General features: G+C 41.7%; 1 protein-coding gene across 1 annotated transcript in view; it reads left to right on the forward strand.

Annotated features, from left to right (window-relative positions):
• The window catches only part of Calpc (calpain C), a 55788-nt gene that overhangs the window by 14685 nt on the left and 16597 nt on the right, over positions 1–24506 (forward strand). Inside the window, exons 2-4 of the mRNA XM_076806673.1 lie at positions 10134–10277; positions 15968–16037; positions 23114–23396. Of these exons, the coding sequence (XP_076662788.1) occupies positions 10134–10277; positions 15968–16037; positions 23114–23396 (497 nt within the window). The remainder of the gene's footprint in view (positions 1–10133; positions 10278–15967; positions 16038–23113; positions 23397–24506) is intronic.

Consider the following 24506-nt stretch of genomic DNA (forward strand, 5'->3'; position numbering starts at 1 on the left):
GATATCCCAGGTTACGTAAAGCCGTTCAGCGGAATCTGTCCTCTGAGGAAGTCGTTCGAAAGCAGGGATCGAGAGGATAATAGAGGTGATCGGAGTGCCGAGGCGATTGCGAGCGTGTCTTCCAGGTAGATCGCGAGGATGAAACACGGTATCCGTGTTTAGATCGTGTCATAAGAGCGCGAGGCCCAGAAATTTGCGTAAATCCCCGGTATGTGGTGCGGCTAGCCAGGCTGGGGACGGAGAAAGTGTGCCCAACGATCGGAACTGGTACAATTCGGCGATTTGTTCGTAATCGAAATCACCGGTCGTTTCCTCGACACGTTACTCAGCCTGACGGAAATGGCGGGAAATTACGGAGGTGAGTGCTCGTTCTGAGTACTTAAACTCCGATAGTTTTCTGCTGAACCGCCTGCAGCAGGAAATAGACTTGCGAAAGGTCGATTGATATTTTTTGGTATTACGCGCGACTTGAATTCTTGAAGGAGGGAGGAATATATGCCAGCAACCGGGAGGAATAAAATAAAATATGCAATAGCAACCGAGTGGAATAAAATAAAATATGCAATAGCAACCGAGAGGAATAAAATAAAATATGCAATAGCAACCGAGAGGAATAAAATACTACTACTTATTGCTACTGTATAAGTTGACTTTTTATTATTTTAATTTCATACCATTAATTCACGAATATCAAAAGAATAGTTTTGAAAATTAGTAATACACAGCATATTTCCTCCGATTTCCGCAAGTAGGACTAGGTACGATCTTAAAAAGAAGAGGTAGGGTAAACTCGGGTAAGTTGGTGGTACCGGTTACTCCGTGATACTTTTTGATTTGTCTGCAACTAGGACCGAGAGCGGATGTTTATGGTAGAGTATCGAATGTGTTAGGGGTGTGAGATTTGAATGGTTCCTCCGAATGTACGTGGAAAATTTGGGCGACCTGAGCGCGTGTCAAGCGTGTGTGTTGGAAGTGTGAACTCCTCACCCCTCTCCCCAAACCTCATCTCGATCGGCCACCGGTCCCTGTCAGAATAATATCCTTTAAACTCTCGGTACTTACTCCAGGAGTCTTTCTAAACTTAATTTCACAAGTATGTCTATTTGCTATCGCGTTCGTACAGAGACTACTTACTTATCCGTCTAATTACGCCCCCCCTCTCTCTCTCTATATATATATATCGCTGCATACATCGCCTGAAATTCCCGTGCCACACAAATTTGTCGCTTGGTCCCGAATCGTCACCATATCGAGACCGGGAAGTCCTTTCGGCTTCCCTTTACTGTCTCATCGCATACAGCGAGGCAGCTGCGAATGACGCAGCCGCAACATTCTCATTCGCCGCGGCAAGTTCAGGCCAAGTAAAAAAGATAGCGCGCACCTTAAACCGAGTCAGAAACCCCGTCGTTAGACCGAAACACCACTGCATCCGTCAGAAAACGCCCCGACACCACCGTAACTCTCATTCCTGCGAACCCTGAAGAAGCAACAAGTACAGCAAATAAACCCAGCCGAACACCATGACGTATTGCGGTCTCGTTGCTGGCGGACGATGCCAAGTCTAGGAGCATTCGTCTCCTCCCCGAGTATTCCGAACGCAACTTGGTCACCGTCCGCACGACAGGTGTGTACGCTATTGTTCCTCCGTCACGTGTCGCCTGGACAAATGCGTTTCCCTGAGAATTAGAACGCACAAAAGGAACGAAAGCGAGCGTCCCCCCACCCCCTGGTCCGCGAACGAGAGCTGTTCGAGTACCCTTACCCAATCGGCCCCGGCGAGATTTACGTTCAACGGACGCGGCTGTTTACCCTTCCGTTACGAGGTAATTTCAGGAAACGTCGGATAAAAGCAAATAACCACCCGTCACGAAAGCATCGGTCGCCTGGCAGCCAGCGAACCGGCCACTGTTGCGTTTTAGAAGTCCACTAGATCCCCCGCCCGCTCTCGCGGTAACAGTTACGTGGCTGTTCGCGGTGGCACGATCCTCTTGTTGGCGGACGAAGAGGTCAGGCAGAGGGTAAATAGCAGATAAGGATCCAAGTGCGCCGGCGTTAATCATTTCCGACACGCACCGGGCATCCTTGAGGAAGAAGGCTGTTGTGGACTGAACCTTAAGGTCGGCCGATTCCACTTGCTCCTCGGGCCGCCTTGTAGGGAGTCGCTCTGATGAAATATCCGGGAGATTGGTGCGCGGGATGCGTCAAGGGACGTGGCAATGACTTCCAAGAGAAATTACTGCCAGGATATCTCTGGCAGAATCAACGAACTGCTGCGAGCAACTCGCTGCAGGTTTATGGAGGACTTGCTCGTTCCGATGGGAGGATGCGACGGGCAAACGAGACTGAATTTTAACTGTTCCTCCGAGCTTCCGTCACTCGGCTTGAAACGTTCGCTGAATTGCATTCAGTGTTTAAAACATACAGTGGTATGACAAAAGGAGATCGCGTACGGTTGGTGTGGACGAGCGAGTTACGCTTGAATTCTTTCATCGCTTTTATCTGAATTTCTGTCAGCCTGCAACGGTGAAGTATGGAAATAAATTTTCGATAGGAAGCGGGGAAATAAGGTGGTGAAAATGTAACGGCATTTTCCAGATTACTTGAAAACGATAAATCAGGGCAGAGCGAGAATAAAACGCTGCGCGAGATATCATCGCATCGAGGTGGTTCAAAGCCACGGAAACTATCAAGCAGCGTGAACGTGATTCAGTATTTACGTCCTCGATGACTAATCGTACACTTTCTATTCCTTCGTGTGCTCCTTTTTTTTTTGTTCCTCGTACGCGGTCGTGGTACCTTTAACGCTGTAAATATTAGCTAGTGCAACGGCGCAACGGCAGGTACAGCAGAAGTTTGCAGTAGAATGTGAAGTCTGTCTCGGTGATTGTACGTACTGCGTACGTAGTATGTGAAGGGAAACAAGGACGGATCTACGTACATACATTTTTCTCTTATCTTCGCAGTTTTTTATCGACGCATTTCGCAGTTGAAAACAATGGCAGTAGTTCGCCCCGTTCCGCTCTTATGTCTGAGCGTATTCGAACAGACGTCTGGATCTACTTGCGATCAGCTGTTGCTCGGAGACAGTCGCAAGCTGAGTAGAAGCGGACGCGGCTTATTCAGTGTCACGCGATTTGTTTTTGCAAGTTTGTGATCGTGAGTCCATTCTTTGCGGTCGGTATGTGTAATCAATTATCATTATACGGTTCCCGTGGATAATAGGCGAGGCGATTACAAGTTCGTCGTTAACGAGAGAAACGCATATCGTAGGAGAAGGTTATTTCTTTGACGGCAGAGAGAGAACAGCAGAAGATACTCGCGTAACGGGATATCGTGGACGAGCGTTCTCTGCAACCTCGTGCACTATGACCTTAATTTTCTTCCTTCTATTATGCATTGCTCCATTTTTCGCCCCCTCGCTCGCGCCATCTTCGCCGAGAGCTTCTCTGCCGCAGTCGTTCCGTGTATCATTATCTCAAAATCGATATATCGGGACCTAGTTTCTCTTAACACTGTAGAATTGTAAAGGACAGAGAAGAATCGATCGAAAGGTTAGTTAGAAGCTTCCTATGACCTGTGTTTCTTTGGGATATGATCTCTTGGTCTACAGTCTAACTTTTTCTCGCCGTTTTTACGACTGTTAATTGCGAGACCAATTATATCTAGCAGTGATAAACATAATATCGAAGAAATCAATACACGTGGCACGACGTTATCGCGAAAAAGATCTTTTACTTCCTTTCTTCTTTTTTCATCTTTTTCTTACGCAATTCCTACATTTTGTCCTTCAACTCCTGCTTTTCGTCCTCAATTCTTATTTTTTCTTCTTCAACTCCAACTTTTTCTTCTTCAACTACCACTTTTCTTTTTCAACTTTTACTTTTTCTCCTTCAACTCTTAATTTTTGGAAGGTGTTCCACTCTTACTTTTCCTTCTTCGACTCCTACTTTTTCTGCTTCAACTCCTACTTTTTCTCCTTCAACTCCTACTTTTTCTCCATCAACTCTTAATTTTTGGAAGGTGTTCCACTCTTACTTTTCTTCCCCAATTCTTATTTTTTCTTCTTCAACTCCAACTTTTTCTTCTTCACCTACTACTTTTCTTTTTCAACTTTTACTTTTTCTCCTTCAACTCCTACTTTTTCTCCTTCAACTCTTAATTTTTGGAAGGTGTTCCACTCTTACTTTTTCTTCTTTAACTCCTACTTTTCTTCCTCAATTCTTATTTTTTCTTCTTCAACTCCTACTTTTTCTCCATCAACTCTTAATTTTTGGAAGGTGTTCCACTCTTACTTTTCTTCCCCAAATCTTATTTTTTCTTCTTCAACTCCAACTTTTTCTTCTTCACCTACTACTTTTCTTTTTCAACTTTTACTTTTTCTCCTTCAACTCCTACTTTTTCTCCTTCAACTCTTAATTTTTGGAAGGTGTTCCACTCTTACTTTTTCTTCTTCAACTCCTACTTTTCTTCCTCAATTCTTATTTTTTCTTCTTCAACTACTACTTTTTCTTCTTCAACTACTACTTTTCTTTTTCAACCTTTACTTTTTCTCCTTCAACTCCTACTTTTTCTCCTTCAACTCTTAATTTTTGGAAGGTGTTCCACTCTTACTTTTTCTTCTTTAACTCCTACTTTTCTTCCTCAATTCTTACTTTTTCTTCTTCAACTCCTACTTTTCTTCCTCAATTCTTACTTTTTCTTCTTCAACTCCTACTTTTCTTCCTCAATTCTTACTTTTTCTTCTTCAACTACTACTTTTCTTTTTCAACCTTTACTTTTTCTCCTTCAACTCTTAATTTTTGGAAGGTGTTCCACTCTTACTTTTTCTTCTTCAACTCCTACTTTTCTTCCTCAATTCTTACTTTTTCTTCTTCAACTCCTACTTTTCTTCCTCAATGCTTACCTTTTCTTCTTCAACTCCTACATTTCTTCCTCAATTCTTAGCTTGTCTCCTTCAACTCCTACTTTTCTTCCTCAATTCTTACCTTTTCTTCGTCAACTCCTACTTTTCTTCCTCAATCTTATTTTCTCTTCTTCAACTCCTACTCTCCCCCCTCCAACTCCTACTCTTTCCCTTTCAACTCCTACTTTTTCTCCTTCAACTCCTACTTTTCTTCCCCAACTCTTACTTTTTCCCCACCTTCTATTGCATCCCTTTCCCCTCCATTTGCTCAGATTTCACCACCAATCACCTTACTTCCGTAATTCCAAGTACTCGAAGCCGCTCCATTTTATCAGCTCCGTTCCAAGTCGAGGGGGTACCCTGGCCCCCGGGGTCTGCAATTTGCGTTCCAAGTCTCCAGCGCCTTTCCACCACCGGCCAGGCGCAAAACCTTTCAGCTGAAATTCCGGAAGGCGGAGAGGCCGGCCGGAATCCGCGTAGACGCGGTCCACGTCTGGCCGTGTAGAAGCGAAACGATAAAGGTTTCCTCGGCGGCTTGCCGGAGCGGTGGTTCGTGCGCTTCAAGGCCGCGGGAGAGCCAAGCGTGAAACTAGTCCGACCGGTACGAGAGAGTATGGTAGCTATTATACCGCGGCTAACGTATAGAGTGGATCGCAGAAGTGTTCGGTTTAGCGGAATAGCGAGGTCGAATAACCCGGCACGTACAATGTTATAAAATCCCTCTCGGCTGCGCGCGGAACGTGCCACGCGGACGCGTTCGCCAACGCGCTGGCGTCGTGTTTTCATCACGGGGGCCGCCTTCGTCGGATGATTGCGCCGCCGAGCAAGAAACCGACGCGCAACCTACAATCTTCTAAAAGTAAATAAAACGCGAACGTGCTTTCCGAGGAAACGAAATCCCCCCGATCGGTTGTTCTTGCCCCCGTCCACGTAAAATTGGATTATTTACGTAGAAACTTGCGCGCTCCTCGTCGCCCTGCGACAGGATAAGAAGGAGGAAAGGTCGGACTCGTTTCGAATAATCCGTGGCATCTCCCGGGGGAACGTAATCTGTTTCGAGAAGCGAGAGGCGGTCGGAGTTGCACCGGGAGGAAACCGGAGGATGGTGCGGATCGCGAGGAAACGGCGCGCGAATCTTTCAGCGTCTAAGTAGCTTAGAATCTTTGTTGCCGATCTGCAGAAAGAACCGCCCTTAAACCGGTTCGCGGGATTAAAGTTTAGAGACAGCCCGAATCATTCCCGAGGCGCAGCGAACGCTTTGCCTGCGACACGGTTCAATGGGTTCTTCTGGCTATTATAGTGATTTGATAGGGAAATGTTTGGAAGATGTATGCTACGTTGCTTTCTAGCATCGAGAGATCACGTTGAAAGAACCATAGATATATTTCTATTGCTTGGTGAACGTAGATTCGCAACGGGGAGTGGTTGCTTCATAGTCCACTTCTATCTATTCATTAATTTTAACTTCAAGTCACAATCATATATAAAGTGACCAGATATTTTTAAGCAAAAAAAAAAGATTAATAGATCCGTGAGGAGATCTTTTCCGTAGTTTACTGAAGCATTTACAATATATTTAAAAATACATACTTGTGGTTATAAAGTGATACATTGAAACGAAATTAAAAATATTTGTCTTTTCACAACAAAAGAAGTAGAGGGAAACGGTAACTTTAGGCCACTGCGAAAATGTAAAAGGTTACATGCCCAATCCGGGACACTTTGCGGGGCACTTCTCAATGCGGGACAAAGTGCTCAAATGCGGGACTGTCCCGCGCAATGCGGGACGTCTGGTCACTTTACTCTTATAGGCTGTACTACGGTATGACCCAACCGCAGAAATGAACCGAAATTTTGAGGAATTGGGCTGGAGGGGGGGAGAACCTTTAATATAAAATTTGGGCTGCGGGCATTTGTTAGTTTCTGAGATATTAATAAAAAAAAAACTTTCGGCATAATACATTGAAATCTACGTATACAGACGTTACTAACGCAACCATCTTCTCGTCGCCGTCGACTGTTTCACAGCCGACGATACAATGTACGAGATCGGCCTCAAAATGTATGCATAGGGATACGGTAAACAAAAACCGGACGCGAACGGTCTTCGCCTAGCCAAGTGCAATTGTTAATGAGGCCTTTGCTCTTTTGTCACGTACTTAGTTTCAATATTTATTACAATGGCTTCGTCATCAAGTTACGATATTGCCCTTAATAAGTTCAGGAATCGCGAAAATTCCCGAAATCAGCGATTTTCGACCTTATTCTGCGATCTTTAAACGTTTGTAGCTCGGAGCAACGTTAACCGATTTTCATGAAATTTTAGGCACGTATACAACTTAGTGCAATCTACAAACGTTTTTTTTTTAATTTTCATTACAAGCTCACAAAAGAAAAGTTTAAAAATCGACCTTCACTATTCTTTTCGTTTTTCCAACCAAATACATTTTTTTCAAAACGACGAAACGCGTCAGGTAGCAAACTAACCCTTCTACGCTTCTAAAAAAACTCAAGTCGTTTGGACCAATTCTAAAAAAGTTATGCGATTTTAAAAAGTGTCCAAATACTTTTTTTACTCACTGTATATCCCTCTCATATACGTTCAGTACATCTGGAAGACTATTCGGGCTATTTCACGAACAACAGTTTTCCTGCAGTCTTCTATCAATCACACTCAACACACTCTTTCGTCTCGCCAACTGCGAACACTCAGCTCCTTGTTTACGCCATAGAGAAAGAGCGCGGTACCATTATCAAAAAGTCAACTGAAAAGCGCGTTCCGCAGAGAATTAATCGTAACAGACAGAGAACACCCGCGCCTAAAGAAAAAGAACGACCCAGAATCGTCGCGAAAAGAAAGGGCGGCTCGGCGCGCTTACCCTATTGCGAAAGGGGCGAGTGGAGGGCCGCGACAATAGCCGACACGCGACCCTTTGTCGAGCGGCAACAATAGAAAAAGGCACACCTTAGCCTGGTATGCCAAGGTGGCGCGACGACGCGAAATAGAGATCCGTTCGTACGGTTAAAGGTGGAAGAAGTACTCGCGGCCATGCTAATTAGCTCGCTAGATTGGCACCGTCTCGTTGCGATCTTAATTGCTGCGGCGGATTGTTCCAGCGGAGTCGCGCACCCTCCGCGGCACAACGCGCCCCGGTACGCTGCCGGCCCAGCGGGCGCAATTACGCGTTTCGCAATCGCCGCGACGCTTTCACGAGCGCTCAGCCGCGCCGCCTTCTCTCGCGTTATCGCCTACGCCCGGTGAAAATGTATTATCAAGCATCGTTGCGAAATCTAATCGCCGTGTCGCGGCTCGTTCAGCCGTGTCTCGAGCATCCTCTCCCATCGCGGCGCAAATGACCAATATCGATCCTGCCGCGTGTCCGCTCTTCCGTGACGATGATTCCAAGTAACGACAGCGGCGTACGGCGATGACTCCGCCGATGGAAGTCGTTAGAATTCGAAAGCGCTCACGCGGACACGCGGCGAACAGATCGCGTTCGTGTTCCGATCGTAGGCGAAATAAACTGTTCGTGTCATTAGAAAGGACGAAAAGAGGTATTTGCTGTTAGCATCTGTATTTTTTTGTGGTCGTGGATGATTCTGCTGGTAGAACGTTGCGGCGGCAACTGGGGGGGGGGGGGAGGGGTAAGATTCTGTCTTCTGGGATTAATATTGTTAGAATATAATGTTTATTTGTTTAAGAAAATATTAGTTACACAGTCGATCGTCAGTATAATAATAATAAGAACTGTGTAATACTTAAACTAAAAGTAATAAAAAGAATAGTCTTTAGCGCGATGCAAGTTAACCGTTTGGAGGGTTTTCTCGGACTGAGAAGCGCAGGGGTCGAGAAGACCGTTTTCCCCTCTTTTGGGTCTCCTGTAGCGACTGAAAGGAAAACTCACAAGTCACCGTGTCCCCAAAGTCCCTGACACTCCAACTCCAGGAAACAGTCCATCGTTGTACACATTCCAACAAATATTTCATTGTTCCATTCGATTCTTGAGCTCGACGGTGGTAAGGGACTGCATGCAGGGCCCGATCCAGCTCTTCCGCCGCTCGGGGCGAAAATGATCTTTGCCAGTCTTTATATTTAATTATAAACAATCATTTTGAAATATAATTCTTGACCGTGAGTTAAAATGTTGAAATAACAAAAGCCTTCTGTGAATACGGGTACGCACCTTTTGTCTAGTATAATGATACTTATGCGGGTGATTTAAAAACAATTTATAAGTCTTACCGCTTTCCCAGAAAGCGGTGAAGCTTTTTTTTATTATTGGTTTTTATTGATTTTAATTTTCACCTTTTACCAATTTTGCCGCTCTGGGCATTTGCTTCGTTCGCGGCCAGCTAGATCGCCTCCTAACTGTATGTTGCTGAGAGAGTTTGCGCGGGGCGAGAAGTCTTCATTTCAGCCGCGACTTGCCAGTGTTATGTCATTAACGAGAAAGAACTTGTTCACACCTATTAGGCTAACCGGTTGTTAATTCGAATCATAATTCGCGATAGAAAAGCTGCGCAATGCTACACGCGAGGGGCGGCGGTCTGAAGCTAATTGTAAGTTGTAACTCATCTGATCGTTGCACGGTCGCCGACCACCTGGAGAAGCTTCCCCCGTCATTCAGAAGATGCTTTCTCGTGGACGTACGATAAAATATGATCGCAGTCTGTATAACAAAGGCCTCAACAGAAGAGAAAGTGTTGACCCCGATACGATGACTCTTCGATGAGGTCTCGAAACGCGTTATCACACCTATCGAGGTCGATATGAACGTTCTTTATGCGAGCGTTGTTCGTGATGCCCGCTGTGACGTGCAATTTCGACGACCACGGTGCTCGCAATGATATATTAATATTCAGATGGATTGTTCTTAATGCGAGGATTAATAGCGGGCAAAACAATTCTCTGTTTACGATCATGGGATTGCAAGTTGTATGGAGATTGTGAGGGGCGATGAAATCTAGTATGTAGGCGCTGCATGTAGAGGTACTGTTAATTTCTTGCTATAAATATTAATTAGGTAATGTAATATGTTGATCCAGTTGCGTTCGCGACGTTACGGGAATGCTAATTGAAATTCAGTGAATTAAACAGTTACTTAATAGTTACGTAGGTACTCCGTTGCGTAAAATATCGGGGAAAATTATAGAGAGAATTTAGAAAATCTGAGTGGTCTTTCAGTGTCTGAGAAATGCCTAATAATTATTGATGATTTTATTGTTCTAGGACGTAATGAGCGAGTACGAACGAATCAAGCGTTCGTGCTTGAAACGTGGCGAACTCTGGGAGGACCCTGAATTTCCAGCGACCCAGACGTCCGTCTTTTATCATCAAACACCTCCGTTCCAGTTCCAATGGAAGAGACCGAAGGTATGCTAATATTTATTAAGCATAAATACGTTTAACACCAATCGTTGCACACATGAGTTGGACATTATTCGAATAAATTTCCACTCGAGTAATCTTTTATTCGAATAATTTAGAATTAGATTTACGGTTAAAAGGAAGTTATTCGAGAATAATGAATAATTTTTTACTCGAATCAATTCTTATTCCGAATAATTTTTTACTGGAATCAATTCTTATTCCGAATACAAATTTATTCGAATCAATTCTTATTCCGAATAAAAATTTATTCGAATCAATTCCTATTCCGAGTAAAAATTTTTTCGAATCAATTCTTATTTCGAATAAAAATTTATTCGAATCAATTCTTATTCCGAATAAATATTTATTCGAATCAATTCTTATTCCGAATAAAAATGTATTCGAATCAATTCTTATTCAGAATAAAAATTTATTCGAATCAATTCTTATTCCGAATAAAAATTTATTCGAATCAATTCTTATTCCGAATACAAACTTATTCGAATCAATTCTTATTCCGAATAAAAATTTATTCGAATCAATTCTTATTCCGAATACAAACTTATTCGAATCAATTCTTATTCCGAATAAAAATTTATTCGGAGCAGCGAATAAGGGTTTCGCATTGTTATTCCGAATAAAAATTTATTAAAATAATGCCCGACTCTGGTCTAAGCCAGCGTTTCCCAATTTGTGTTCCGCGCTACGAAGTTTACGGTTCCACGAAAAGCTATCTCATAATAAAATTTGAATATTGAAAAAATGTGTGACTTATTTAACGGGAAAGATTCACCCCACTGCAAAATTTGAATCTGCACTGGTTTCGTCAAATTTGATTGAATTTTTGCTGTCTTATATTATACATTTCTAGAAATTAGTGGCCCAATCTGTACAAATACATTCTAAAACCGTTGACTTTGATTAAGTTACCATCCGATACTTGGCGTGTAATCAGCAACACCGCTTAAGCAATTTAGTCACATCGGTTTGCTCTAGTTCCTCCGGAACGGAAGGACGAGGCATCTGAAACCTAGGAACCGTAACGGAAACAGTACGCAACCTTGACACGACGTAGTCAGTGCCTTTGTCATCTTCGTGCTTATAATCGCGTGACAGCATCTTTAACGAACACGCCGCGACTAGCGGTTCCTTTTCCCAAAGAAATCACGTCGCGTAGCAATTACTAGAGGAAGTGCAGTATATTTGGAATACCTGTTTGTTTAAGACGAATAAAAAATTACGGAAGCGGGTGGAAGCAACTAAAACCGCATAACATCATAGAGAAACTAATGAACTTTTATATTTCAAATTCTCAGTAACAATAAAAAACAAAAGGTAGCTGAAACTTTGGTCTAAATGAAAAATGACGGGAAGTATCGATTTCGTTAAGGTGCAGGTAATTGGGATCACCGGTATTCTAATTTATCTTCACTTTATAAACTTAAAAAAAAAACATGTAGATAATAAAATTATTTTCTTTTATAATGTAATCGGGCTAAAAAAATCACAATATTACGCGTGAAACAAAAGCATTGCTGAGCTTTGGAATATTTCAAATTACCTTAACCTTCGGTATTCCGAATTAGCAACATGGCATTGAAACCTAGAATTTTATATCATTCTTTGTATTCTCGAAATTATCGCAAAACTGACACGGAACCATAGAAGGGACATGCAACTGAGTAGATAAAGATTACGCGAATCTGTAATGTACTTGTAAATTGTAGGTTAATTATTTAATAGAATAACGTGGTAGGATTTTAAAACAGCATTTTGCTGAATCCCGTCCATTGCGCCACAAAAAGGAACAAAAAAAAGACCAAATGTGAACTAATCTAGCATAATTTGCTGGTGAAATAAGGACTATTATTATTATTATTATTATCATTATCATTATCATTATCATTATCACTATTATTATTATAAAGTGTTTCACTCTAAAGTTTTGACATATTTTAACCATGATTGAAACGATTGAATATTTGCTAAAAAAGTTCTGCAGATTCACATTTTCTTATCCTGCGGATTAAGTCGAAAATGTAAAAATGTCGATTTATCCACAAATGTCATTAGTTAACAGGTCATGATTCCCTATTATCTGCGGTGTTACAGATTAGATAACGTTAGTAGTTTATTAGATACCTCGGCATTCGAAATTACCAACAGTATTCCAAATATGCTGCACTTCCTCTACCTTCTCTATTACAACGCGAACCAGTCTACGCTTCCCTGACACTTCTTTCAAAATCCATTCGAACTCGCTTCCTCGAAGTGAACCGCAAATTCCCGCCCGCTGAAGTTTCATTCGAAAATCATAATTCCCTCGGCCTCTTACGTCACAACGAGGAGATCCTCGCATGCAAAGAGAAGGAAGTGGCCGTCGATTTCGATGCTCCGCCGGAATATATTATTGCAGGCTAAATATTAATTCGATCAGATTACGAGAACCAGCCGAGGGATCAACGATCCTGCGGATCGGTTACGTAACGCGCACCGCGAAACGGGGAAAAGAGCGGGGCGGGCTGCAGTCGCGGTAACTGGAGCCTATTCTGCCTTGCGAACGAGACATTACGGCTCTTTGCATTGCGTATAATGGTCGCAATAAAAGCCACCGACGGCGGTGCGTATCTACGACAAGGTCGACGATTGCGTTAGCCCATTACGCGGTGCGCGCGCAACAGCACGCGCCTCCTGTTCAGGTGTTCCGGCGCGACCGGAAAGGGTCGAAGGGGAACGTGACGCGAGTGGTGAACAGGAACGATGAACTGAATTTCCTGTGCTAAAAACGAACGTCGTCGATGAATAAAGCGCGACACAAAAGGTTACCGTTTAATAATTTAATCGCTGTTGGTGACGTAAAACTGTAGGTACAGTCTGTGCCACGAGAGTACTTTAAGAAGGGGTGGGTCCTCGAGAACTCGGGGGAGGAAAGTGTCCTTTAACTCCGCTGGTTAACACGTGTGCCGATTTAGTTGCTATTCCCTAGAAAATAGGCGATTTTTAAAATCAGAGCACCGTGTTGTTTGTCCTCTTTGCGCGACGTGAAAAGAAGAAAAGGGCATAGTAACGTTGGACTGCACTGCACAATCGCCTGATCAGAATCCAATCGGAAAAGTTTCGGGTTTCATAAAGCACAAGCTTCAAGGGAAACGTATATTCACGGTCAATTATTTATCTCGAGAAATTCGAGAAATATGCTCTTTGTTTTCGGAGTAAGGGAGAGTTGGGACGAAGGGGACATTTTTGTTTAGGAGCAGATAGTGAAACAACTAAGTAACCATCCGAGTTGTAATTGGTAACATTAGAAAGGCCAGTTATCTGGCTATAATAATTCACGGGCTTATTAAGCTTCTCTCTATATTTACAAGTCTTATTTTTCGCTTTCTAAAAAAAGTGTGTTTTGTCCCTTTCATAAATTGGCTGTATTGAAAGGGCATGGATGTTTATGAATGGGACAGTGTAATAAAGCGAGGTAATATTAATATTATTCCTTTAACTATTATTTCTGCTGGTACCGTAATCGCAGTATCGATGTCGACAAGTCTACCAGTCGACGTTTTTTTTAAGTTACATAAATACCACGGGATTACCAAAATATTTGTAACGAACTTTATAGTAAGCTTACATACTTAAGTAACAAAGAATAGTCCTCACATTAAAAAACAAAAGAGAATATTTTCATTGAAAACCAAACACATAATCCTTAGATTAATCCAAACTATGTTAATTAAAAGATCTTAATTGGGACCAAAATTGATCAAAAACACCTTGATGTGTGATAAATATTATTTTATTAAAAATGTTCGGTTCACCATAGTAACATTTTGAAGAGAACACTTAGAAAAGGCGACATTCATAAATATGACAACACAATTGAAAATCTAATCTCTGCAGTTACGATATTAAACAAAAGATTATCTAACATATGTCTTATTGTTCCTGAATAAATATCAGTCCAGATGTAATGATAAAGAAATCAGTCACTGGAACGTTTCGAGAGAACATAAAAAAATTTGCTTTGAAGCGCGAACAAAATTCAACATGTATCACCGTCATCTTTGAAATAGCAGCGACTTGCATTTAGGCGTGTTTGGGTATGCATTAGTGTTATTATTATTATTTTTATCATTATTGTTATTATTATTATCTCAATGAGAAAACCCTTTAGAATACAAAGTATTAACAGATAAATACATTAACCCTTAACTGGTATACTGTTTTTGGCAAACGTGGCTGGTATACTGGGGTCGTGGCAGACCCCAAATAAAAAAGGACACAGAAATTTGTAAAGTCGAACCTGAATCAACCTCTATGAATATTCTGTTCTTAGGTAATGTGTAAAATAATAGAAACCTAGAAAGTTAAACTATTATTATAAATTTAATTAGAAAAACAGTTTACAAGCTTAGACAACCAAAAATTTTGCAGCGAACTTTGCGTGCCTGGGGTCACGAGCGACCCCAAGATACCAGTTAAGGGTTAAATCCAATAAAATAAAATACAACAAAATAAAGTAAAACAAAACAGTGCTGTTACAAAATGAAAATACTTTCGTCGTAGGAAGGTCCTTTATCTTTCAGATAATTACACTGTCCCTTTCAATACGTGCCCCTTTCATCCCACCTTCCCCTATGAAGAAAAGTTAGTTGAAAGTATGCCTAAGCGGTGTCATGCGATTATCGACAACAACGGAGACTGGACCATATACTAGGTAATTGCGTATTAGTTCATAAAACGCACTTTTTGGCAATATAGACCCTTTTTTTAAATCTAATGTTTTCTTCCGGAAAATCAAGCGACACGCTTTTGTAGAACTGTAGGCATGTGATTTCATGAACGCGGTGGACGAATTTCTTTCACCAGGTATTCAGATCGTTACAAAGACCAGAAATTTGGAGTCTCGGCGTGGAGCACGGTAAAAGTGGAGCGAACGTGACAATGAAAACGCAAACGACGAACGGCAGTGGTTTCAAGGCGCGTACCAGGATCGTAATTAGCAGTAATTAACGACTGCCCTGTCACGTTGCGCTTGTAGTCTAAATCCAGCGACTCGAGTGGCCGCGCGGAATTCCGTGGAAATGTTTCCCCCGGAGCGGGAAACACGGTGGAAACCGTTTCAGCGGCCTGCGAGAGGGACGATAAAAAGGCTCGTGCCGCAGGAAACTGCGTTCAGAGAATGCTCGGATCGCTCGAGAACGCGAACGACCCATCGCGATTCGCGCTCCTCCTCTGCCTGCGAATATGTAATTACACGTTGCAGCAGAAGGTGCGTTATATAATCAGTCTTTGTTCCGCGGCTGAAGTTTCAGCAAGTAAGTCGCGACAAATTGATACCGCGGTACGAAACAGATACTTTAATTGCTAGAAAATCTTCGCACACGCTTCAGCTGCACGATGAGGCCCTCAAACGCTGTTAAATTCTCAGTAATAATATCTAGATACACTGTACAGTATCCTTTCGTATGTTATTGTAGATTACAGACGACTGTTTTGCACCGCACCGCGTTAAGAAAAATCGTTACAGCGCGTGCTGTCTGTTACATGCTTTTATCGTGAGATTATTGATGCGAGTTTTCTGGAATAAGTGAATCTCTATTCACGTGAACAGAATAATCAGTCACTTCCTTCATTAGCGAGGGATTAAACGGGAATCGCAGAACTGGCGAGTGAATTGTATTTACTTTTTGTTACAGGAATTATGCAACCGTCCGATATTCGTCAGCGACACACCTGCCCAGTTCGACGTGATACCGGGGAAAATGGGTAAGAAGATGTCGGGGCAACGATAGTTTATTTCATTCTCGAGCACGGAAGGTAGAAAGTTATGCTCGATACGCGCGGAACGTTTCTCGTGTGCTACAGATTATAGACGAGTTTTCTACGGTTTAGTCCAGCTCGCTATCGGCATTCTGTGCATTCCCCTTAGATCATTGGGAATAGGGGCGGGGGGCAAAAACGTTTCGAGGGGCAAAACGAAGGAGGAAGAAGTGGAGAAATGACTGTACCTAGCCGTTCCGGTTTCGCCTTCCCACTTTATCCTTTTACTCCGCAGAGCGCAGAATCGCCGCGTGATAAAACGTAATGATACGGCTCACGTGTACGCGCGTTAACAAACCTGTGAATCGCTGCACCTCCGTTCATCCCTTAATACGATCTGAGGTCAGGGGAGTTCAGTGCAGTTGTTTAAATCTGCCCTGCTTCGTGGAGACCCTGGTATTTGGAGTTAAATCCTAACGAACTGTTTAATTGGAAACTTGGAAGAATAATAATTATTATTATTATTATTATTATTATTATTATTATAATTATTATTATTAAATATTATTATTACGTGTTTATTACTCATAGATAATAAATTATGCAATACCTACATATAGATGAGTAATAATAATAGTAATCAACTAGAGTAAAAGGGAAGGTGCAGTAGCAATTTTGTTGATAAGCCTAACTAAAAGCTAAACTAAAACTAATACAAATAAAAAGAACTAAAGTTACCTAGACACAGTTAAAGTAATAATAGCTTGGTACTTGTTGAAAATTGATGTTAAGTAAGTTAATACCTAATTCAAGGTATTCAAGTTTTGTGATCCACCTATTTAGAATAGGGTGACCATTTTTCTCTTGGGGTTTCCGAGAAAATGAGATATTTTCTTTTAGGGACTACCTCTACTCGTAGACTCGGTTACACTGTTGCCAAAGTAGCAGACTTTTACACCCTTTCGCTACTACGGGCGACTATAGTCGCTCTCGAGAAAGCCCTTTTATCTTCTCAATCTCTTCAACACTCAACGACGTTCCGCGATCCGTAGTAATACAATAGTAATAATAATACAAAATATAATGGTTATAAGACTTTCAGTTCGAACTGTGGAGCTATTGTTGGACGATTGTAGCTTCACTTACCGCGGATAATTGTCAACCGAGTGTCATTAAACAAGCGAAAATACGTTTAAGCAGAATGTATAAATATCTTGTTTTAAAGAAAAGTCCCTTTTCTTCCAAAAGCATGTCAAGGTGGCGTTGGCCAGGCGTAAGACGTAGACTCGAACGCCGAAGACTGTCCACGCGCAATGTGTTCAATTCTGGCGCGAGGTCCGGTTCAGTGGGGGGTGCTCCGGCGGAGCGGACCGCCGCACAGTCGGACGGATCAACAATTAACGAGGCATTCACTTCATATTTTACAGATTTCGTCATTTATTGATTATAATCTAAGATTACAGGTAATATATTACAAAGGCGGATTCAGAGGGGGGCGATAGGGGCGATCGCCCCCTCCCCCCCTCCCAAAAGTAATCAAATAGAAAAATAGTATGACACTGTGTACTATTCGGTATAAATAATTAATGTGAATTTAATTATTTAGGTTATAGTATCACATAGAAATATTAAAATATAAATTACAAGCAAATTTTAAATCTTGTAAAAGGAGGTTCAAAAATGTACTTAGGTACTTTTACATTTGATTTAAGTTTCTTATCAGAAATTTAAATGATTCTTGTATTTATTCTACAATATATTACCTGCAATCTTAGATTATCTTAAGTGTAAGATAATCTGTAATAAAGCAGAAAGTTAATATATTTGTGTGTTTGTCTATCGCCTAAAAACTTTCCAGTGATAAACTCTGGGGTCTAGAAATATACCCCAGCTCATTATGCCTGGCAAATCCAGATGAATGTGTCTACTTTCGCGAAAAAATAAATTTCTTTTTCTTTTTATAAAATCAGTATCTAAATTCTAAAGCTAGCAATCACTAAATGATGAAATATGTAAAAAATGAAGCGAGTGCCTACTTAAGTGTCGATCCGTCCCACTGTGCGCCGTAGCGAAAGGGTTAATAGCAAACTCCTCGTGGTTTCGGTTTTATACTGATTCTTTGGTAACTTTAACGAAGAAACACAGAATGGGGACCTGCTCCCGAAAACAGAGGGGACAAATGATTACCTTAAATTCAGAATGGGGGCAACATCGATGCCAAAGATTACAGGTGACACAAATCGTGTTCTGAGGACGAATGGTCGCCTTAATTTCACCACCCCGGTGTAAGCTCGTTCCACGAACGACCTCGAAATCGCGCGAACCCTGAAACCAACTCTGCTAACCTTTAACGAACGTGGGAGATAAAGCGTGGTCGTTTCCATGGACTTCACGGCTCGAAGCTCCGCCACAACCGCGACTCTCCTTTCCAGCTGGTTCGATCTTGTGAGAAAACGCCATCGACCACCGTGCCAGTCGATATTCCGCGGCGATTTAATTAACGTAGAACCAAGAGCCAATGTGTATTGTGTGATAATCCTAAGCGGCTGACTCGTGCATCTTCATTTTTACGTCACCCTGGAAGAATGTAGGCTCCTCAGCGGTTCTCAGAAGTGGGAATTAAGCTGCGCGGTTTCAGCAGGACCCGATCGTTCACTTTCAATTTTTAATCGCGACTTTTATACTCTCCGCGGCCCCCGCGATTCTTTGGAAATTCGCTGGCGTCTCTTTCAGCCGGGCTCGCGCGTCTACCCCGCGGAATTAACGTCAAATCAAGCTGTACGGTTTAATAAACACATCCGACTCGATTAGTCTTGCACCAAGCAACGGACGTCGAAGCGTTGCGGGAGCAGAAGAGGCAATTTACACGCTGGATGCCGGCGAGTCTAATCGAGCCGCGGAGTTTATTGTACGCGGAAGTGTACCTGGGCAATCCCGCGCCCAGCTTCTCTGCCTTCAAATCCGCACAACCTTCCTCGAATTAACCGCCCGCCAATTTTCATATTTCATGTTCTACGCGCCCGTAACGCGGCGCGGTTAACGTCGCTGCGGATGTTTATCGCGCGGATCCCTCGTCGATCGCCCCGTGCTCGGGGAGTTACTGCGACGCCAAGCGCAGATGGGACCGCGGAGGATGCATCCGCGGTCTTAATCCCGTCTCGCAGGCAGTCGGCGTAATTCAAACGGTGGCTTGCCAGCATCGCGGTGGACGGAAGTCGAGCGATCTGGGAATTCGTGCGGACGCATTCCTCAAGACGCGGCCGCTTGTTCGCGGCTGCAACGTGTCCCGTTAACGCGCAGGAACACGCGAGAGCCACCTGGGCAACCGCACGCGATCACTTCCTTTGCGTCGACCTATATTGAGTCGATCAAAATATACTAATTCATCCCCTTTCAGTTTTTGCTCTTTTTAGTGCGAGAGCGGGGTATATTTAAATACTATACTATGGGGATTCCCGTTTATACAAACAAAAATGAAAATAAAAATAATATTAATTATTACAATAATAATTATTAAAATAATAATAATAATTATTATTATTATTATTTTCATTATTTTTATTTTCATTTTTATTTGTATAAACGGGAATCCCCATAGTATAGTATAGTAAAATAATAATAATAATAATTATAATAATAATGATAATAATAATAATTATTATTATTATTTTATGCTTTATAATAATAATAATTATTATTATTATTTTACTATACTATACTATGGGGATTCCCGTTTATAAAAATGAAAATGAAAATAATGAAAATAATGAAAATAATAATAATACTTATTATAATAATATTATATAGTTTTTATAATAATTATTATAGTATAATAATAATAATTATTATTATTATTATAGTACATACGGGATAAAGTCCCATTAGTGTACAAGAGCAAAAACAGAGAAAAAGACAAAAAGAAAAAAGAAATAGCAATATACAGTGCATACAAAAAAGCATACAATACTTAAAGTAGGTAAATGGTTCACACACTATAAACTTACACACAACGAGGTTACATAAGTTTACATAAGTTTACATAAGTTTATCAAGAGCCTTGTTAAAGGAATAGGTTGATTCCGTGAAAAAATCAAGAGAATCGCCAAAAGCGTTTGCAGCATTACAAATACGATTTATCGGGTCTGAGAAACCGCGATTCAACTTATAAACCGATGGATAAAAGGATAATAAATAAAATAATAATGAATATGAGTTTCCGAAAGTAATCGAATTCATCTCAAGCTTCATCCCGATAAAAAGCTTGTTTCCTTGATTTTATTTAGGCTACAGGTAATTCAATTTTTACATTTTGAATTCTCTCCAATATTTTTATACAATCAGAGTCTTGAACTACTAGAAACTGAACGCTGAGAAACACTGGCCTCCGATATTGCATGCTCGCACAATAAATACAAGCGCTCGTGCCTCCTCGTTTATTTGAATAACCGAGGCACCTTTTTTCCGCTCTACAAGCGCTGGCACACATGCGCTTAAGATCTGCCCAGGTAGAGAAAAATGCAGGCGCGTAACGCGACCGTGGTAACAATTATTTGAACGTTTACTAGCCTCCTCTAATCAGCGCGCTAGCGTCCCACCTTAGGGAACCCATTAAAGCGGAAACAACGGTAAACAGGATTGTTGCAGGCTTTGTGATTACCATTTGTAATCCACCGTGCGATTATTTCTTATTTTCACGCCAGCAGCGGAGAAAGCCCCCGCCTCTAATTCGCATTAATTTCAAATCACTTTCGCCTACCGTTTCCTGGTCAGCGAATTAAACATCGCGGCCAATCAATATCCCCCCCCTCCGCTGAATAGCTCTCGTTCGAGTTCGACTCCGATCTTTCGACAAGTTGCACAACCCTCGCCCGATGTGCCTGAAAATCGGCCGAGAGGCGTCGAGCCCGAAGCGCTCAATTACAATCAGTCCGCGCGCCGCGAGTTATTCAACCCGCTCGATCAGCAGGACAGGTTTGCCCGCGTGGAAAAAATATTTGTTTACTCGCATAAACTGGACACCGGTTAACTCATCGGTAATCGTTGCGGTACGAAACCAGGTCTCTCTGGTCGCGGCATAGTGAAAGTGGGATCGACGTGCCTCCGATCGAATAGAGACGCGCCCGCGGTTTAATCGGGCCCCCGATTACGCGAAGCGATCGATCGTCGATCGCGTTCACGTCGGTTCGCCGAAAGCGCTCGGTTCCAGGCGAGAATTGAGGAGCCCGTTCAGGGCAGTACTTCTGTCTTCGCTGTGTTGCAACGGCTATCGGGTTTCTTCTTCGTCGGCGGGAAAATCGGCGACGGGACTTTAAACCGCGGCTATTTTTAGTAAATTACACGCTACGATCGGAAACTTGGAAATCGAGAGGTATTTTTATTCGTCGGCCAGGCCTGCGCGCGCGCGCGTAATAAACTCGCGAGCTGCTGGAGTTTATGTTACCTGGCGGATCCCGTGCTTTCATTCAACAGGCACGAACCCAATTTCTCCCAGAAGTTGAGTAATTAAACGGTATACGTTACGTAACGATGCGTACGCGCTCTGTATCAGAATAGAAGCGAACGTGAGACTCCATGAATAAAACGCGGCGCGAAGGTGTTTATAATTATTCTATAAATTATGGAACGGTGCTTCCTTTCGCGGCGATGAACTTCGCGGAGGGGGGAATAGAGTCGTAAGCTTCGCTGGGTGTGTCGTAATGTCGTGGGAGAATTTTCAGGGGATCGAAGCTATTTGGATCGCCTCACTTTCGGCTTTAAAGGTCTAATCGTCAGATGTGATTAATTTGCGTTCTATCTAAGCCTATAATTTGTTCCTCCACTTTTCCATTCGAACAGTTAACGATACGAGCATGGATCATGCAACGTTCATCTTCCAGAGTCGATTAATTTTGGTCCCAGCGTAGTTCAGTCCAGGTGCACGATCCCACGAAGAATATTCGCAAACGTGAAAATTCAGCTGTAACTTCCTTCGTTCGTGAATCAAGTTTCTCCACCCCTTATTGTTCTATTACTGGCAATCCATCCTCGAATCTGAATTCCCCTGGTAATTTGCACATAGAACTTCATTCCTATTCAGTAAAAGTTTGTCGGCTTCGCTCAGACGCTGCAGATTAATCTTATTCAAATGGGTGGCGAGGAAGCATCCTTTGGCCTCGAGAGAAATCTTTAGTGGTGTCTAATGCATTTGAGATTTAAATTTGAAATAACTATGGTATTACGTTTTAGTAAGAAGTGGGTAATATTGTGATATGAAATTGAAGAGCTTTTGCAGGTAAGGGTGAGTGCCAAAATTAAAGAAAAAAAATTTATTGGGAAATGTGCTACGTGCCACTGGCAATACTACAGTATAGACTATAGATTCTAATTTTGTGGCCATTACAGGGTTTTCTACAAGGACTTTTCAATTAACATAAGACGTAAGAATGAATAACGCTACAACATCTAAAGAAAATCCTTCTTCAAATAAAATAATGTTTAATAAAGTTTATCAAGGAAAACAAAGTTTAATAAAGTTTACCAAGTAAAACAAAGTTTAATAAAGTTTACCAAGTAAAACAAAGTTTAACAAAGTTTACCAAGTAAAACAAAGTTTAATAAAGTTTACCAAGTAAAACAAAGTTTAATAAAGTTTACCATGTAAAACAAAGTTTACCAAGTTTAATAAAGTTTACCATGTAAAACAAAGTTTACCAAGTTTAATAAAGTTTACCAAGTTCAATAAAGTTGAATAAAGTTCAATAAAGTTGAATAAAGTTCAATAAAGTTGAATAAAGTTCAATAAAGTTGAATAAAGTTCAATAAAGTTGAATAAAGTTCAATAAAGTTGAATAAAGTTTATCAAGTTTAATAAAGTTTATCGAGTTTAATAAAGTTTATCGAGTTTAATAAAGTTTATCAAGTTTAATAAAGTTTATCAAGTTTAATAAAGTTTATCAAGTTTAATAGAGTTTATCAAGTTTAATAAAGTTTAACAAAGTTGAATAAAGTTTACCAAATTTAATAATGTTTAACAAAGTTTAACCAAGTTTCCTGAATCTCCTCGAAATCAGAGTCTCACATTCATCTGTTTGTTGTTGAATTAGGCGACAAGTGGTTGGTCTCCTGCCTGGGCGTTCTGCACCTGAGCAAAGGCCTCTTCTACAGGGTAGTGCCAGCGGACCAAGGATTCGGAAGCAGCGGAGAGCCTCAAGGCTCGCCGACAGCGGAGTACGCCGGGGTGTTCAGGTTCCGATTATGGTGGTGCGGCGCATGGGTCGAAGTTCTCGTCGACGACAGGCTACCGGCGATTCATGGGCGGCTGGCTTTCGTGCAGAGCCGTCACAGTGATCAATTCTGGCCAGCTCTTCTGGAGAAAGCGTACGCCAAGTGAGTAGTACATACTTCCCAGTCCTCTTAAATCTCGAGACCGGTCAACACTGACATGTCGCTCACGTGAACAGTCGCAGGTGAGATTTTCCTTCGCTCTCTTCTTCCATTTTCTTTACCCTGTAACCACGAATCGAGAGAGGATGCGTTATACAGATCTTAAGCTATGAACTATATGGACTTTACGCAGCCTAACATTAAAGAGAAATCTTTAGTTGAAAGTGGGTAGCATTGTGACTCGAAATTAGTGTTTATTCATTCGGGAATTAAACTCACGTCTCGTGGAGTGGATGCTGATTTATCTTCAGTAGCATGCGTCCCCTGAGATTTCTGTAAGTGTATTTATAATGAGTGACCCAAAAATCAGGCCTTTTTTAGCCTGTTTTTGGTCCCACGATTTTGCAACTGAATTTTGTGCTAAATTTGATGAGACAACAATCAACAAATTTTCGAGTTCAGGTGACAAATAGTTTCTGAGACATAGAAGGTCAAAGAAGTGGAATTAACAACGAATTTGAACTTATATTTTCAAAATTCACAATGGCCGATTCAATATGGTGGGCGATATTGAAAAAGCACGCACTATACAGTCATTTATATTTCATGATTTTTATTATTTTTTTTCGTGAATTTTGAAAATCTAAGTTCAAATTCGTTATTAGCAGTCCGCAAACCCCCTGGAAATAATTGTTTAAATTATCGGACTGACATAAAAGTCCATCGAAGCGTATGGGTTGACGCGTTAACGAATTTTCACTTCATTCAAAAACTAATTGTCACCTCAACTTGAAAATGTCGCGCGATTGATGTCTGATCTGATCATAAGGTATCGTTTCGCATAAAATTCAGTTCCAAAATCGTGAGACCAAAAGGAGGCTATTTTTGGGTCACTCTTTATTATATTTGTGAAATATAAAAAAAAAAGAGCAAGATACTATACTTGAACATTCAGCATGCCTCCGAACGCTACAACACCGAACGAACCGACCAATTAACCAGCGTGGATCGCGCGCGATTTCACGTGGGCGTGGATGGCGATGGGCGATCTCGGTTCATCGATCGATCTCGGTAAGGTCGGTCCTCGTGCTAACGCGCCATGAACGTCCACCT

Source organism: Andrena cerasifolii, chromosome 1 (assembly GCF_050908995.1).
Source record: "Andrena cerasifolii isolate SP2316 chromosome 1, iyAndCera1_principal, whole genome shotgun sequence".
NCBI lineage: Eukaryota > Metazoa > Arthropoda > Insecta > Hymenoptera > Andrenidae > Andrena > Andrena cerasifolii.